Below are 14,211 nucleotides of genomic sequence, written 5' to 3'. Positions count from 1 at the left end.
AACAAAGTTTTGAAGTCTGAGATCAGGCAGTTACCAGAAAAACAGGGCTGGGTTTGATTCTGGGAACCTCTCAGCATCTCGTATATATCCATTCATCTGGCGCCTATCTCAAGCAGCGGACGGCGCGGAGCCCAGCTGCAGAAAGCCCACACAGCACACGGAGAACATGAGAGCCCTGGAGCCGTCATTAGCGGTGGCCCCCAAGCCAGCAAGTCACCCCTCTCACGAGACAGGACTCTTTTTAAAACACAGATTTAGAATTGATGCATTTATACAGGTTTGCACGGATATCATTCCCAGGAACAGTTGACGGCTCGCCTCCATCTCCAGGATCTGGAATTCATTCCTGAAACCATATCTCAGGGTGAAAGCTCGCATTCCGCACTGCAGGAAACAGGAACCACTGCCGGACAATTCAGAAATAGCCTTAAAAATACTAAACCTCGTGTTACACGACCTTGCACAAGCTGCCATATGCGAGGTATCACAGCATTTTTACATAAATATTGCTGTTTTTTTTACACTTTACTGAAACCTCAGTGTTAATGTAGACCAAATTAAACACTGCTGCTCCCCTAAAGAAGTAAGCCTCGAATGGAACACTCAGAAGACTGAGGTAACAGCACCCCCTATAGGAAAACACACTGCAACTCACCTGTCACAAATAAATCAACGCCAAAAATACACAGAAAGGTTAACAGATTTTCTTTTTATTATACATTAAATAGTACTGATGGAATTTGACAAAAATATAGTGACTAATCTGATCCCATCACACAGCATGGCCTCTTGCAAGACTAAAACAGTGGTCATTTTCTGCACACGATCCAAACACACTTAATCTGCAGACTCATACAGGGAAAATGACAAAAGGGATACAGAAGCGCTCATTTAAATGAAAAGCAAAGGAAATGCATCTTTCCAATCAGACCCATACACTTGTTTTCTGTCATATTCCAATTCGTTGTTGTATTTATGAAATCTTATTAGTACTTGGCACCAAAAAAAAATCTTAAATATTTTCTGAACAGTGTTTAAAACATGAGATTGATGAATTGCATATATAATTCATACACATTAATGCAAAAACAAAGACACATTAAGATGGAATGATATTAGAAACAGGAGACGTAACCGAGATGTCCCAATCCGATTCGAGATTTGATTTCAAACCTGGCACAAGAGGACAGCAGTTCCTGTCATGTTACAAACTTTTTGAAAGCTTTACAAAACAATCAAAAGCTGTTGGAGGCGGCTACAGTTAATTAAAAACTACTAAAGATTATTGGCATGTTTATTGACAGCAACAGAACATCGTTTGAGGCAGAACTGATGCCGCATTCAGAAGTGGCTCCTCAACAAGAACACAAACTGGCCCAGGATACATGGACGTCATGGATTAACAGGGACGTCTTTGCCCCCAAGGACAAAACGAAACAGGTTTGGTGGGATGGGGTCAACCTAGAAATAATTTAATAGCTGTTAGAAGTGGGCTTGGGGGATCTGAGGGGTGACAGAGATACAACAGAGACACAATGAGAAAATTAGGGGACATGACCGAGATCACTTCTGCCCCCGTGTGGCCAAACCATTTTCTGCAGGTAATTCAATTTCACAGACGGGCCCGTCACCGACAAAACCTCTCAGCCGAGACCCCATCAGCTGCTATTCATATCTCCTTAAAAGCAGCTAACGCTGGTTCCTTGGCCCAAACGGATCAGGTCTGAAACAGGAGTCACATCACGCAGAATGGATGGGGCTCATCTTGCATCCCCATCCTACACTAAGAATAGTACATTAGGACAGCCTAAAAAAACTAAACCCTTAACTAGACCATTAAGTAGAGGAGAGAAAACTACTTTATTGTATCCCATTAAAACTGGAGCATTCACACACTCCCTACTAGCCTGCATAAAGGATGCCAAGCACTAGAGGGAGCTCTTGTTAACATGGCCAGCACTTTGACCTCATGTCCTCCTTGGCACCTTGCTTTAAATAGCACAGATGCTGCCATCATTAAACTATTAAAAAAAAAACCGTGAACTTAATCATTCGACTTTAAAAAACCCTTTAAGTATCATTAACCTGTTTTTTTCTTCCCTTTTACCAGTCTTGCAGTGTGATGCTGACACCACACCCAGCCTGCTATGGATAAACTTACATGTCACATTGCATTTGAGGCTGGGGAGTTAGCTCACACCCCCTACCAAAACCACCCACGCTGGGGGGGGGGGGGGGGGGGGGGGGGAGAGGGGGTCAGTCCCCTGCATGGAGTGACACCAGTGAGGGGGATGCAGTGAGTGGTAGGGGTGGGGTTAATTTCCATAGTGGCTTATAGTTTAGTACAAAGCAGAGAGACACACAGCTGTCAGTCAGTCAGGCAGGCCGCCCAGCAGGCAGGCAGGCCGCCCAGCAGGCCGCCCCGCAGGACGAGGCGCTCTCCCTCGGCACCCGCCGCCTCCTCATTCACAGGAGCGTGCACTTGGCCTTTGATCTCTTCTTCTTCTTCTTCTTCCCCTCCTTGCTCATCTTCTCCTTGTGCTTCCGGATCTCTCTCACTAGTGTGTAGAAGGCGTCGTCCACGCCCTGGCAGGGGGCATCACACAACACGTGTTTACATACGTTGCTACTAAGTAACGCAATACACCCATGTTGGTCATTTTTATCGTTATACATGTAATACAACATAAAACGTTTTCTTGAGTTAAATCGCAGTTGCCCTGTAAATCCACTCAAGTATTTACACACATTGATGCCAGTGTGCTGCATGTCAGATAATGCTGCTTCTTCCCTGAAGGACACACAGGCGAAACATAAAAAGCCTGAATGTTACAGTAGCGCCCATGTTCCCGGCCGCGTACGCCCTGCACGTTTCACAATCCCCTAGGAAGCTGACGCCTCCTAATTGCCCGCCCGCCCTCCTCACTGTCAGCCCACCAAGGCGGGAAGCAGCGGCAAGCTCTCTGTAAAATGCTGAGGGAAAGGAATTCACATAAGCCAGAACCACCCCCACCCCCACCCAAACCAGTGAGTATTTGTTGCTAAACCTGCACATCAAGTGCAGCTGGAGTCCTCAAAATCATTCCTTAAAGAACGTATCTGGGATACATTAATGACAAAACCTTCTCAACAACGAGGACAGTGCATCAGTTCCAAGAAGGCACTGGCGAAACCGGCCGAGCCGACGACAGCTAGCACAGACCCCAACGGCTAGCGCGGACCCCGACGGCTAGCACAGACCCCGACGGCTAGCACAGACCCTGCTCTGCAGACAGAAGAGGCACCATTTTGGTCTTTAAATTACATTTAGTCTGTACCGTTTACTGACCAGAACCTGACAACTTCCTCACATACCTACAAGAGCATGAAGTGAACAAAGTGGCTGAAAACGCTCAACACCTTGCGGGGGTGGGGGGCAGACATTCTCATGCTAACACCAAACCTGATAAACATGGTAAATGTAGACTGTAGATTCCACACATACCACAGCAACAGCACAGCCCCGGAGCGTCTCCACTGCACCTATTCACTGCGCCATTCTACCCCTGAACTTCACCGCTACTGGACACTTCCAACAGCAGAGTGAGTTTTCTCCTCCGTACTGCCCGGAACCCCCCCCTCCGCCCGCACCCCAGTCCTGGGTGGCTGGTGTTCCCACCTGTCTGGTTTTGGCCGACGTCTCTATGAAGGGGATGCCGTAGTTTCTGGCCAGGTCTTGGGCCTGCTTGGTGTCCACCGTCCGCGATGGAAGGTCACACTTGTTGCCCACCAACACCATGGGGACGTCCTCAGAATCCTTCACCCTCTTGATTTGCTCTCTGTAGGGGAGTTCATACATTTAAGGCCTGGTTTAGACACCGTGACCATCAACGCTCAAAGTCACCCCCAGCTTGTCTGACTCGTCAGCCGCACGGCCTGCTGGTACCTGTAGTTGTGAATGTCCTCGAAGGACTTGCTGTTGTTGATGGCGAAAACGCAGAGGAAACCCTCCCCGGTCCTCATGTACTGGTCTCGCATGGCGCTATACTCCTCCTGACCTGCCGTGTCCAGGATGTCCAATAGGCATGTCTCCCCGTCAATCACCACCTGCTTCCTGTAGGAGTCCTGCAAGTGGGGTGGGGGGGGAGCGGGAGGACGGAGACAATGAGCCACACAACCTGGAAGCCACCAGAACCTTCACTGGCCTGGAGTTCGACTCTCAGATTAACTGCTTGCCGTCTCCAGAGGACATGAAACAGGGTTGGATGAAGAGCATTAAGTGCCCGTGAGCGACAGCTCACATGACGTCACCTGGGAAAGGAACAAAGCTGATTGGTGGCTCACAGAATTCAAAAATGCATCAAAGCAGGGAAAATGTTACACGGGCTTTTCAGTGAGTGCCACACTGAAAGAAAAAAAAAAACTTACAATCATATTCGATACATCACATATTAAATCGCATTAACTCGCCAAGAGACATTCATGAATAGGATGGGGGGGGGTATGGGGTATGGGTTGCCCTGCCCATATGGTTAATTTGAGAACATTTTAATTCTTTTGTGTTCCCATCAACTTAGAGATAAACACAGACACACAGGGATGGGATTCGAGCCGGTGACCTTCCGACGGCAGTCAGAGGAATAACCCGCTGAACCACGGACCAGCCATTCAGTTGAACGCGAGGGGCTGCGTCTCAGGCACACGTACCTCGATGGTGGGGTCGTACTCGTCCACAAAGTGGTTCTGGATGAGCTGGATGGTGAGGGCGCTCTTCCCCACGCCACCAGCCCCCACAACCACCAGCTTGTACTCCGTCATGGCTCACCTGGAATGGGAATGCACATCAGCCGGGGAGCCCCCGGGATCTCCAGAGCCACCACCCGCCCCTCTGGGAATACGCCTTCCACTGAAACGTGCTCCGTGCGGCCAAGAAACCCGCCCGACTGGTCCTCTCTCCCCGAAACAGCGCCGCGTTTTTACCACCAGGAGAGTCGGAGAAAGGAATTGCAACGAGTGTAGCAAGCTGGCTACCACATCCGGGAGGCAGTGTTAGGGTCAAAGGGCGTCCAGGGCGTACCCTAAAAACCACAGCTCATAACATGACGACGGCAATAGAAGACGGGGGGTTTATCTAAAAACATCTGGGCCTTAATCCCAGCACCAGGCGGGAGTCTCCCATGCAACACGCTCGCATCGGGGGCACAGCTACCACCTGGAAACCCCCCAGTTTAGTAAGATGTCCACACCTCCCCAAGTCTAACTTACTACCTCCATACAATAACACCTCTCAGTCCTGTCTAGCCGCCGTGAGATTGGATTAACACACTGAACCGTTCTGGCAAAAACAAAAACAAATCCTCAGAGTTTTCTGAACCATTTCAGGGGCAAATCCTGAGCAAATGTGATCACCTGTCTCCACGTTAGCCAACCTGCCACAGAGAGCAAAAAATGTCTGATTGCCAGTTCTGAAAGGGTAATGGTTAGCTGACAAATATTTTAAAACAGATTTTAAAGGTACATACCATTAAAGCACCATTTATATGAGACAAATGTGTAATGCATCACTAAGGGTACATTCCCTTCAACAAGAAAATGCTGACTGTAGTCAGGATGTTGGGAATTACACATTTATTAAACTTGGAATTTAGAATATTTGAAATGTCAAACCTGAAAAATTTTAGGGTTTGAGCATAACAGATAAAAGGACAGAGATCGACCTTGGCAGGACACACGGGGCAGTTCCTGCAAGTACCCTTGGACTATATCTAGATTTGCATGCAATGAATTCATGTTTTATTAGAGATTAAGAGCTCAGTGTTCTGTGTTGAGATTTATGGCCACGACTGACACTCTGGTATGTCAAGCGCAGATGGCTGCAGCTGAGTTTGATAAGTCACAAGAAAAAATACTAAACTTCAATATGATTCGTAATTACGGCAGAATCGACGTCATGCAGCCTGCCGGGAATAAAATGATCCATTAGTGCAAAGGTGTTTTATGGCCCTACCCACAAATCAGCCAGAAGAGCTTAGAAATGCTCCGCGGATTTGTCCCGCTTAAATCGCTTATATTAAACCAGCAAATTTACCTATTCGCCTCTTCGTACATTCACTTTCGAGGTAGACGATTTCACCCACCGACCACTAGATACGAGGCCAGCAGTTTCATTTTAGGTAGACTTCACTGTAGTCTGCAGTCTATGACGCCAATGAGAGTGAATCAAAAGCTACCGGCAAAAATGATAAGAATACCTCCAGATTTTAGGAGACGATCTAGTGGCAATTTAGACCTTTTCCGCATCGGTACATGATCATCATCATCATCATCATCATCATCCAGTGTTCACCATAAACTCAATGGCGCCAGGCTTCAAGCATCGATTAATACTTATTTATGGGAAAACGAGCTCGATACTCTCATCCAGCACCCGTGGCTTTTCATCAGTAACGAAAAGGCAGCAGATACACAAGCATTAAGGGGAAAAATAGGGACACGTTAAGCCGACACCCTATTTTCCGTCCATGACAGCGATCGGACGCTGCGTTTTACAGCCGAAAGAGCCGCAGCGCTCCGCGGGGACGGAGCGGCCGCGAAGGTGTTTAAAGGCGAAACGCGGTCTGATGGGGGAGGTGGGACCCCCAGGGACCCCCGAGGGTTCGCAGCCCCGCGCCAACCAATGGGAGCCCTGCCTGCGTCGGGGACATTTTCTCATTTTCTTACAAACGACTAACTCACTTAAAACCAATTTTTAAAATGTGTTTTTTTTGTACATGAATGCAAAGAAATAAAATACCGCAATCCGCATTCCAGTTACCGATGCAAAAATACGGTACAGAAGTTTTACCTTTTTGCTCTCGGCGTTTCGCGTCCGACGTCCCCCAAAATGCTGTAAACTGTTAAAGTCCTATTTTCTGGGCGATTCCGGCATCTTGCGCTTCAGCCGCAAAGTATTGCGTGGGTATCGGTAGTGTAAAACAAATATGACTGAAGCCGCTGGAAAAATAGCAAAAAGGAAACTTAGTTTCTTTTAGAATATCCTCGTTCGGCCTGCTGATAGCGCGACCAAGCGCACGCTACCCGCGGTGAACACGGGCTACATGGCGAAGGTGTTACGGGAGCCCACTTACCCAGGAAAGCAAAGTGCTGCCTAGTTTGTCTGGCGGTTTCCCCACCTGGTCTTTCCTTGGCGGATCGTTTCGGATTATTGCACCATTGTATCTTCTGTAAATTACAGAATATTCCGGACCCAAAGGGGAGGGGCGTGATATTACTCCGGCCGACGGTGTGGACTGACAGACGGCACCAGCTCAGTTATTAAGACTTGCTTCACCAAATTATTTTAGCAGAGGCGTTATGAGAAATGACACGGAACGCTCAGCTGGGGGGGGGAGAAGGCGACTCGGGGTTTTCGGAATCTGATTCTCTATGTTAAAAATGGACTGTTATCAGGTTAAATAGGTACTTTTGAAACATAATCATGAGCCATGGATAAATTTATATTTAAGGTGTCGTTTAAAGGTCATAACTTCGGATCTTGAACTGTAGATATATTTTAACATGGATTAAAATAATACATAAACGACAAAACCGTAAACCGGGACTTTAAAAGAAGTTAAGGCAATTTCTTAAAGAATCGACCACGTGTCATTTTAACATCCGTGCTAATTTAACACAAGCCCTGCCAGCACTACCGCTAAGGAAGCGCTTGCACCGCACAGAGCACAGCGCCCTTTAAATAGGCTCTATAAATATACCCGGAAGAATTTTACGATGACGTCACCAACCATGGGAAGTTCAATTGCACGACAACCTGTCAATCAGGTCTATTGGGGCGGGGCGAGCGTTCGAATGCGCACGCATTCACGCCGACGTTTGTCACGAGGTTCCTAGGATTTCACTGATAGCAAAACTCACTGTAATATAAATACATTAATTATTCGATTTGCACATTTGCCATAAATTATAAAACATGTATAAAACATACAACAATATATACCGCCTTTTTCTTACAAAATATTACAAATCCATGTCATTATTTAAATTTATAGACCGAAATATCTAACTAAGCAAGTACTGTTTTAATATGTCTTTAATGGAGCAGTTGAGTAAGGAGGCCTCCCTGGTGTGGCCACGCCCACCCCGGTGTCCTAGTGAACGGTGTTTCTTGGCAACTGTGGTGGTAGATGGTAGGAAACTTGTTGAGGCAGGTCGTGTGCTGTTAAAACGGCACAGGAAGGGGGAGGGGGAACCACACAGTGGAGGTAACCCGCAAACATCAGGTCTACATGGGACTCATGGAATAGAACACACAAACAAACAGACACACACACAAACAGACACACACACAAAGATACACGCAGGTTTGTAATAATTTAGAATTTAGTGATTATCTGCCATTGTTGACACACCGCAGCACACCAACAGTGCACAACAACAATTAACCCATATGTGACACAGGGACAGCTAATTCAGCGCCCAGGGAGCAGTACCTTGCTCAGGGTACCTCAGTAGTGTTTTACTGGTGGGGGATTCAAACCTGCAATCTTTCAATTGCAAGTGCGCTTCCCTAACCATTAAGCCACCACTGCCTACAAAATTGTGGGGACCCTGCATGGGTGATTGGGTGGGTGGTGACAGCGGACGTGGGGGGGGGGGGGGGGGGAGTCGCTTATCTAGGGGTATCTCTCTGCAAGGTTTCTTCATTAAAAATACCTTGCTAAAGTGATACACAAACCAATCCTGCCCTAATGCACCTTTTATTCAGTCCTATAGCCTTAGAATATATGTCTCTAAACTTAAATAAATCATGGGGAAATCATCACAGCATGTCATACCCCTACTGATCAGAAGTCAGACCTCTTAGAATTTCGGTGGTTCTTCCAGGATAATCACCTGGGCGCGTGAACAATGGAATGTGTGAAACCGTCCGTTACACAACGATGACATCATACATACGGAGCCTCACAGATAATGGCCATATTGGGGTTGAGGGGTCTTTTCAGCCCCGGGGGAGATGTCTGCATCCTGGCATCTGGGGGGATGGACAGATGCAGTGACACTCACCACGTTTGCTCGGCATGCATTGTACTTAATGGGATTAAACAAATCCCTATCACCAAAGAAGGCAGGTGAGCTCACAAAAAAAACTGTATGTAATACTGCCAAGGTGAGGTACGTAGTAAGACCTACAAGTATTGTACACTGTCGTTTAGCTGAGATGCAGCGGTAGTTAGGGGATGGGGTCAGAACTTCGAGTGCCTCACCGTTAAATTGGCCTGGAAGGACACGAGTGTCCTAGGGGAACCAAGAAACGGGACGTCCCGTTACATTCTGGTGCAGATGGAAGTCCCCGATATCGCACTCCTCCCGAGAGGAGCTGTGCAGCCTCACCCTGCGGATGTTGCTCCGCAATGCGGACGCCTGCGATACCACTACAGCGCAGTGCTCTCCGTCAGCGAGCGGCGCGTTACCAAGAAGCGCTCTGTTAGCAAACAGCTTTAAAACAAGTATGCATGTCAGCCCTCTGCTACCAAACAGCATTATATAACAGGGTCCCAAGTTAGCAAGCAGCACTATCGCCCTAAGCTCTCCGCTAATGAGCGCAATTACAGCACAGCACTCTCCATCACCAAGATAACTATTACAGGGCTGCCAACGTTAACGTATCTGGTGTGAACTCACACTTTCAGGCTTTCACGCTCACGAAAGAAATATTACGACAAATCCATATTAATCCATTATAAACCTAAAATTATAGATATCAAAAGCGTCGGGGCAGTTTGCAAACCCTACAGACTATTTGCAATATAATAAAACTCAGATACATGCAAATACGGGTGCAGACAAATTTCACTCCAGCCAGCTGACCGAATCTGGCAACCCTGCTATAGCGTGTTATTATAATACATTTGTCCTCTAAGTCTAATTGGCACCAAATCAAATTAATCAATAACCCGACGACCCTGCCAGGGTTTGATATTTGAGGACATTTAATCTACTCCAGCTTTAGTCAATTTCACATTTTAGCTCGTCAAATTATAAGTTACTCATAAGATAAAAATAATTGAATAATGTTACGAATTAAAGGTAAACATTTACCTCTGGTCGTTTAATAACTACGAGGAAACATTTACCTCTGGTCGTTTAATAACTACGGAAATGTAATGCTTTTATGTGTCTGTATTACTACTCGTTAAGACCAGGAACAATCCTGAAATTCCCGTCAAGTGGCAGAATTATAATCAAACGCTTTGCTGGCATATCAGTCAACAATGTGGAGCTCTGCTTTAGGGGATGTTCATAGTCACTACTGCAGTCGTGGAGTCACTGTTCACACCATACCAAATGCTTAAAAGACAAGAGCAACTTCCCAGAGATTCCAGAGCAGAACCAGCCCGGCCGGGCATAATCTTCACTGCGCTCTATCACAGTGGATGGCTTGCATGTCTTCTCCTAAACACCAGAGGGCAGTAGTTGCATTTCACTCTGCTTGGCAAGCAGGTTCCAGGTGTCCCAAGCCTTCAGTGTTGGGGGCATGTCCAGGGTAAGGGGTAAAGTTCTTTGATTCAGAGGTTCGTGGTTATGGACTGTAAAGAACTGGATGTTAATGTTAATATGGCCTGTTCTGTGACCAGGCTGAGCTATAAGATTGTGCTAGCCAAACTTATCATCCATGATCTACTTGCGGGCAGTTCTTCAAAGACTGCTGGCGCCCTCTAGTGTGGACTTGCTCCCTAGGTTACTTACCACCGTGCAAGGCCATTGTTGTCAAATATTTCATGTGACGAAGTGCATTTGGTGGCAGGCGTAACGTCAGTCCCAAGAAGACAAGAAGAGAACAGGACCTGGACTGAGTTCTCCTGCCTGTCTCTGTCCTCTTGCTAGGTGCTGTGTGTGTGTTTGTGTTGGGCTTGTGTGTGGTTTAGGTATGTGTTTCATTGTGGGGACCAAATTTCCACCACAATGTGATAAAAACCTGTTATTTTGACATTGTAGAGACCATTTTAGGTCCTCATAAAGATCTGTGAATGCAATCAAAAAACTAAAAATGAAAAAAGTCTTATATGTAGTTTGGTTACTTATGGTTAAGGTTAGGGCTGGGTAGGGGTTAAGGTCGTCATGTTGGGATTAGAGTTTTCCCCATAGAAATTAATGGAGAGTCCCCACAAAGATATAATTACAAACATGTGTGTGTGTTGAGAATGAATGAACACTTGTTACTTGGTGCATCACTGAGCATCACATGTGTGACCTGTGTGACGCATGAATTTTCCATTTGGTTTAATAGCTCTGGGCGATTTGGTTTAATGGCTCTGGGTCATGTGCAGTGATAAATTATAGAGAACATGCAAATTCTGCAGAAACAGAGCTGGGCAATATTTCAATTTATTTGTAATGAGATGAATGGCATATGGCTGAACGTCGCTGCGTCTGTAATGTTATTAAGTAGAAAAGGCTCCAGAAAGACTCTGAGCCCAGTTACATTAATGCTGATGAGTGTCACCTGACTGGGGAGACCCCCTGAGCCTGCTGCTGATTCGTCCTGAAGATCGGGGCCCCGCCCCTCCGATGTAACCACACCCTCTGGACATGGCGACTCTCACCACGCTGTCTCACGATAGCTTTTTCAGCATCAGTCATGAACGTTTAAGAAAGTACCATGCTTGACGTGGATACATTATGCTTTTAGCGACAAGTGGTGAATGGTAAAGCGGATTCTTTATAAACAGCCTCCCCAACTGTTACTGCCTTGTATAAATGTCCTTATCCTATAATGTTTAATGACATGGCAGAACCGCCTTACTGTCCTGCCTCATGCCCTGCCGCTCATGTTCTCCCCCAGGACTGGGCTGACTTATCTGGGGGCCCAAGTCTAGCATCAGCATGGACACACAGGTGTTGCCGATTAAACTAACTGTTCCATTTTTCCTGACACAGAGTCGGGGCTCTGCTGTTTACCGGGGCCCTAGGCTCTATACTCGGATAGCCCATGCATTAATCTGTGCCCGGTCTCACCACACTCCCAATCTCCCATGATCCTCTTGCAGAGGGTCTTGGAGGTGGCTCGGGGGGGAGTGTGCAGGGTCTCTGGGCTCAGTGCTTTCCGGTAAGGTCGTTACCCCCAGACGGAGCCTCCTGTGTCGGAGTGTTTTTCTGGTCACAGATCGTTACTCTGCAGCCCCCTGGAGTGGAATCCGTGCGGCACAGTGCATGAAGCCTGGAGGCACGCGGCCTGCATCACGGCCCGGTTCAGCTGCCCCGATTTCACGGACAGCGGCATTCAGCTGACCCAAGCTGGGATCGGAAAGCCATTCCAAACCCGGAGACACAGGCTCGATGGAATACAGAAGGTCATGTTTTCCACCCCGCGCTCCCTCCGTCATGGATGAGGACGTTCAAAGCTTTTATAAAGATTTAGGCTTAAACCTAAAAGCTAAATATGAAGTGATATAAGACAGCTAGCCTGATTTATTTTAGAAGCCCCTTGTTCTGGAATGGATCTACTGTAATCTCAATCTTTCTCCAGTAGGGGGCCCCTGACTTCCATAACAAAATCATAACACCTTAAACCAATTGTTTTCACAACCTTTCAATTCACAATCTGTCAATATGAGGCTTTTCACTTTGAGGATATCTTACAGTATGTGTATCAAGAATACACTGTATGTAAATGACCCCCGTGTACGACACAGCGAGGGGTAACTCTGGCCATAACAGGTTCCAGCGTCTGTAGACAGGATTGGTACAGAGGAGACCTGCTGCAGACATCTCACAGAACTGGGAACGTAAGGGCGCGCTTGCCGACAAACATCAAATTCACCACATGGCTGTTAGGGAAGAACACATGTCCGAAAGCAAGAGAGCAACCCACTACGAGAGGGGGGGTCCCTTTATGATGTCACAACCAAATGGAATTAATGTCTCAGCAATCGTGTTTTTTTTTGTCAATTTAAGTAACAAAGTAAGTCACTGTAAAAAGAAATGTTTCATTAAATTAACTGACAGAGATACAACAATCATCAGCCCCAATCCAGTCTCTTAAATTCCATAAACAGTTAACTTGTCCATTTCAGTGCCTGTGCTCTGTGTGCTGGTTAGTTATGGTGATTAACCTGCTCACACCCACCTTGGCTAAAAGCTTCCACTGGGCCCTGGGCTTTGAACTGGGATTTGTTCCTGTGACATATTGATACATGCTTAGTGCGCCAGGTGAGATCCCAAGGAGCACAACAAAACCTGTTGTCACGCCAACAAAAGGAACACGCTACAATGTGTCATCCCGATTTAGGGACCGAGCGCATGGCAGTCGAGATCTTAAAATAGCATGTTTGTCACACTTTTGTTACCCTACAAATGGGGTGTAAAGCGATAAAAGCTCATTCGCTCACAACGGACTCCAATCCTATTTGTTGTCCTTTTATAACCGCCGCTATAAGAAAGAGATATAATCTTTGTTTTCCCTGTTTCCACGAGAGGCTCTTAAAATAACCTGAAATGGTTGTTTGGGGAAGTATTCATTCCCCGGCAGTGTGAAGGAGGCGTCCACCCCTGACTTATCTGACGAGATGAGGGGAGCTGGCTTTGGTGAAGGCCTGGTCTATCGATGAGTCCCAGCAGGACTGTGAGAGCCTCTGTACTCAGATTGCTCGTTACTGGAAATCAGCATATGGCGGTTCGTTCTGAGGGTGCTCGTTAAAGCAGGACTATACTCTGGTGCAAGTGAATCCCAGCCGCTCTGGCTTATATAATTGTAATGAGAAAAGTGATGACCGAACAGACTGCAAAGGTTTTTCAAATCCAAAATAGAAAGATTACTAGGGAAACCTACAGAAAATCCAGGCATTGCCATATTAGCCCACCTGCTCCCACTGTTGGTCGTATACTAATGACGGCGAGGGTCGGCACTTTTCCGCGAACTCTTCACTGTCACCTGGGCATCTGTCCACGCCGCGGTCACGCACTCACCCGACCCCCATGCAGCGGTGCCAGAGCCGCTCGACATGGAGAAGCCAGGATCCGATCCAGCATGGATCAGAAGATGGCTAGGAGGATGCAAAAAGTACCAGAGATGGTTTAAAAATACAAAACAACACACCAGTGAGTTCTCTTTTTAAGCAGAGACAATAGGAAAATGCAAGAATTTCTCAGTGTAGTCCTATTGGTTGACTAAAACTACACACTAAACAAATTAGCCAATGAGCTAAACTCTCCTGATAAATTAGCATGTTCTTT

At 46.8% G+C, this 14,211-nt stretch overlaps 1 protein-coding gene and 1 long non-coding RNA gene across 8 annotated transcripts in view; both read right to left on the bottom strand.

The window, feature by feature from the left end:
• Window positions 1-690: 690 nt before the first annotated feature.
• LOC125731203 (GTPase KRas-like) lies at window positions 691-7,688 on the bottom strand. The gene is made up of 6 exons (XM_049005865.1): window positions 7,107-7,688; window positions 6,824-6,972; window positions 4,687-4,804; window positions 3,926-4,104; window positions 3,659-3,818; window positions 691-2,586 (listed from the first exon to the last, which is right to left on the bottom strand). Exons 3-6 carry the CDS (start codon window positions 4,795-4,797, stop codon window positions 2,467-2,469), a joined length of 570 nt encoding a protein of 189 aa, XP_048861822.1. The 5' UTR covers window positions 4,798-4,804; window positions 6,824-6,972; window positions 7,107-7,688; the 3' UTR covers window positions 691-2,466.
• Window positions 7,689-10,069: 2,381 nt separating this feature from the next.
• The window catches only part of LOC125731230 (uncharacterized), a 28,979-nt gene continuing 24,837 nt past the window's right edge, over window positions 10,070-14,211 (bottom strand). For 6 of the 7 annotated variants that reach the window (XR_007391540.1, XR_007391516.1, XR_007391528.1 and 3 more), the window contains one exon: window positions 10,070-14,021. This is a non-coding gene — a long non-coding RNA (uncharacterized LOC125731230). The remainder of the gene's footprint in view (window positions 14,022-14,211) is intronic. The other variant, XR_007391522.1, reaches the window with a different exon arrangement.

The sequence above is a fragment of the Brienomyrus brachyistius genome, chromosome 1 (assembly GCF_023856365.1).
Source record: "Brienomyrus brachyistius isolate T26 chromosome 1, BBRACH_0.4, whole genome shotgun sequence".
Taxonomy (NCBI): Eukaryota; Metazoa; Chordata; class Actinopteri; order Osteoglossiformes; family Mormyridae; genus Brienomyrus; species Brienomyrus brachyistius.
This window is presented reverse-complemented; position numbering and strand designations above follow the sequence as displayed.

Excerpts from the sequence above, each read along its gene's own strand:
- LOC125731203 (XM_049005865.1), bottom strand. The coding sequence starts at position 4,797 with ATGACGGAGTACAAGCTGGTGGTTGTGGGGGCTGGTGGCGTGGGGAAG. Across the intron at positions 3,819-3,925 it reads GAGGACATTCACAACTACAG|AGAGCAAATCAAGAGGGTGA; the intron begins GTACCAGCAGGC and ends ACTCCCCTACAG. Across the intron at positions 2,587-3,658 it reads CGTCGGCCAAAACCAGACAG|GGCGTGGACGACGCCTTCTA; the intron begins GTGGGAACACCA and ends GCCCCCTGCCAG.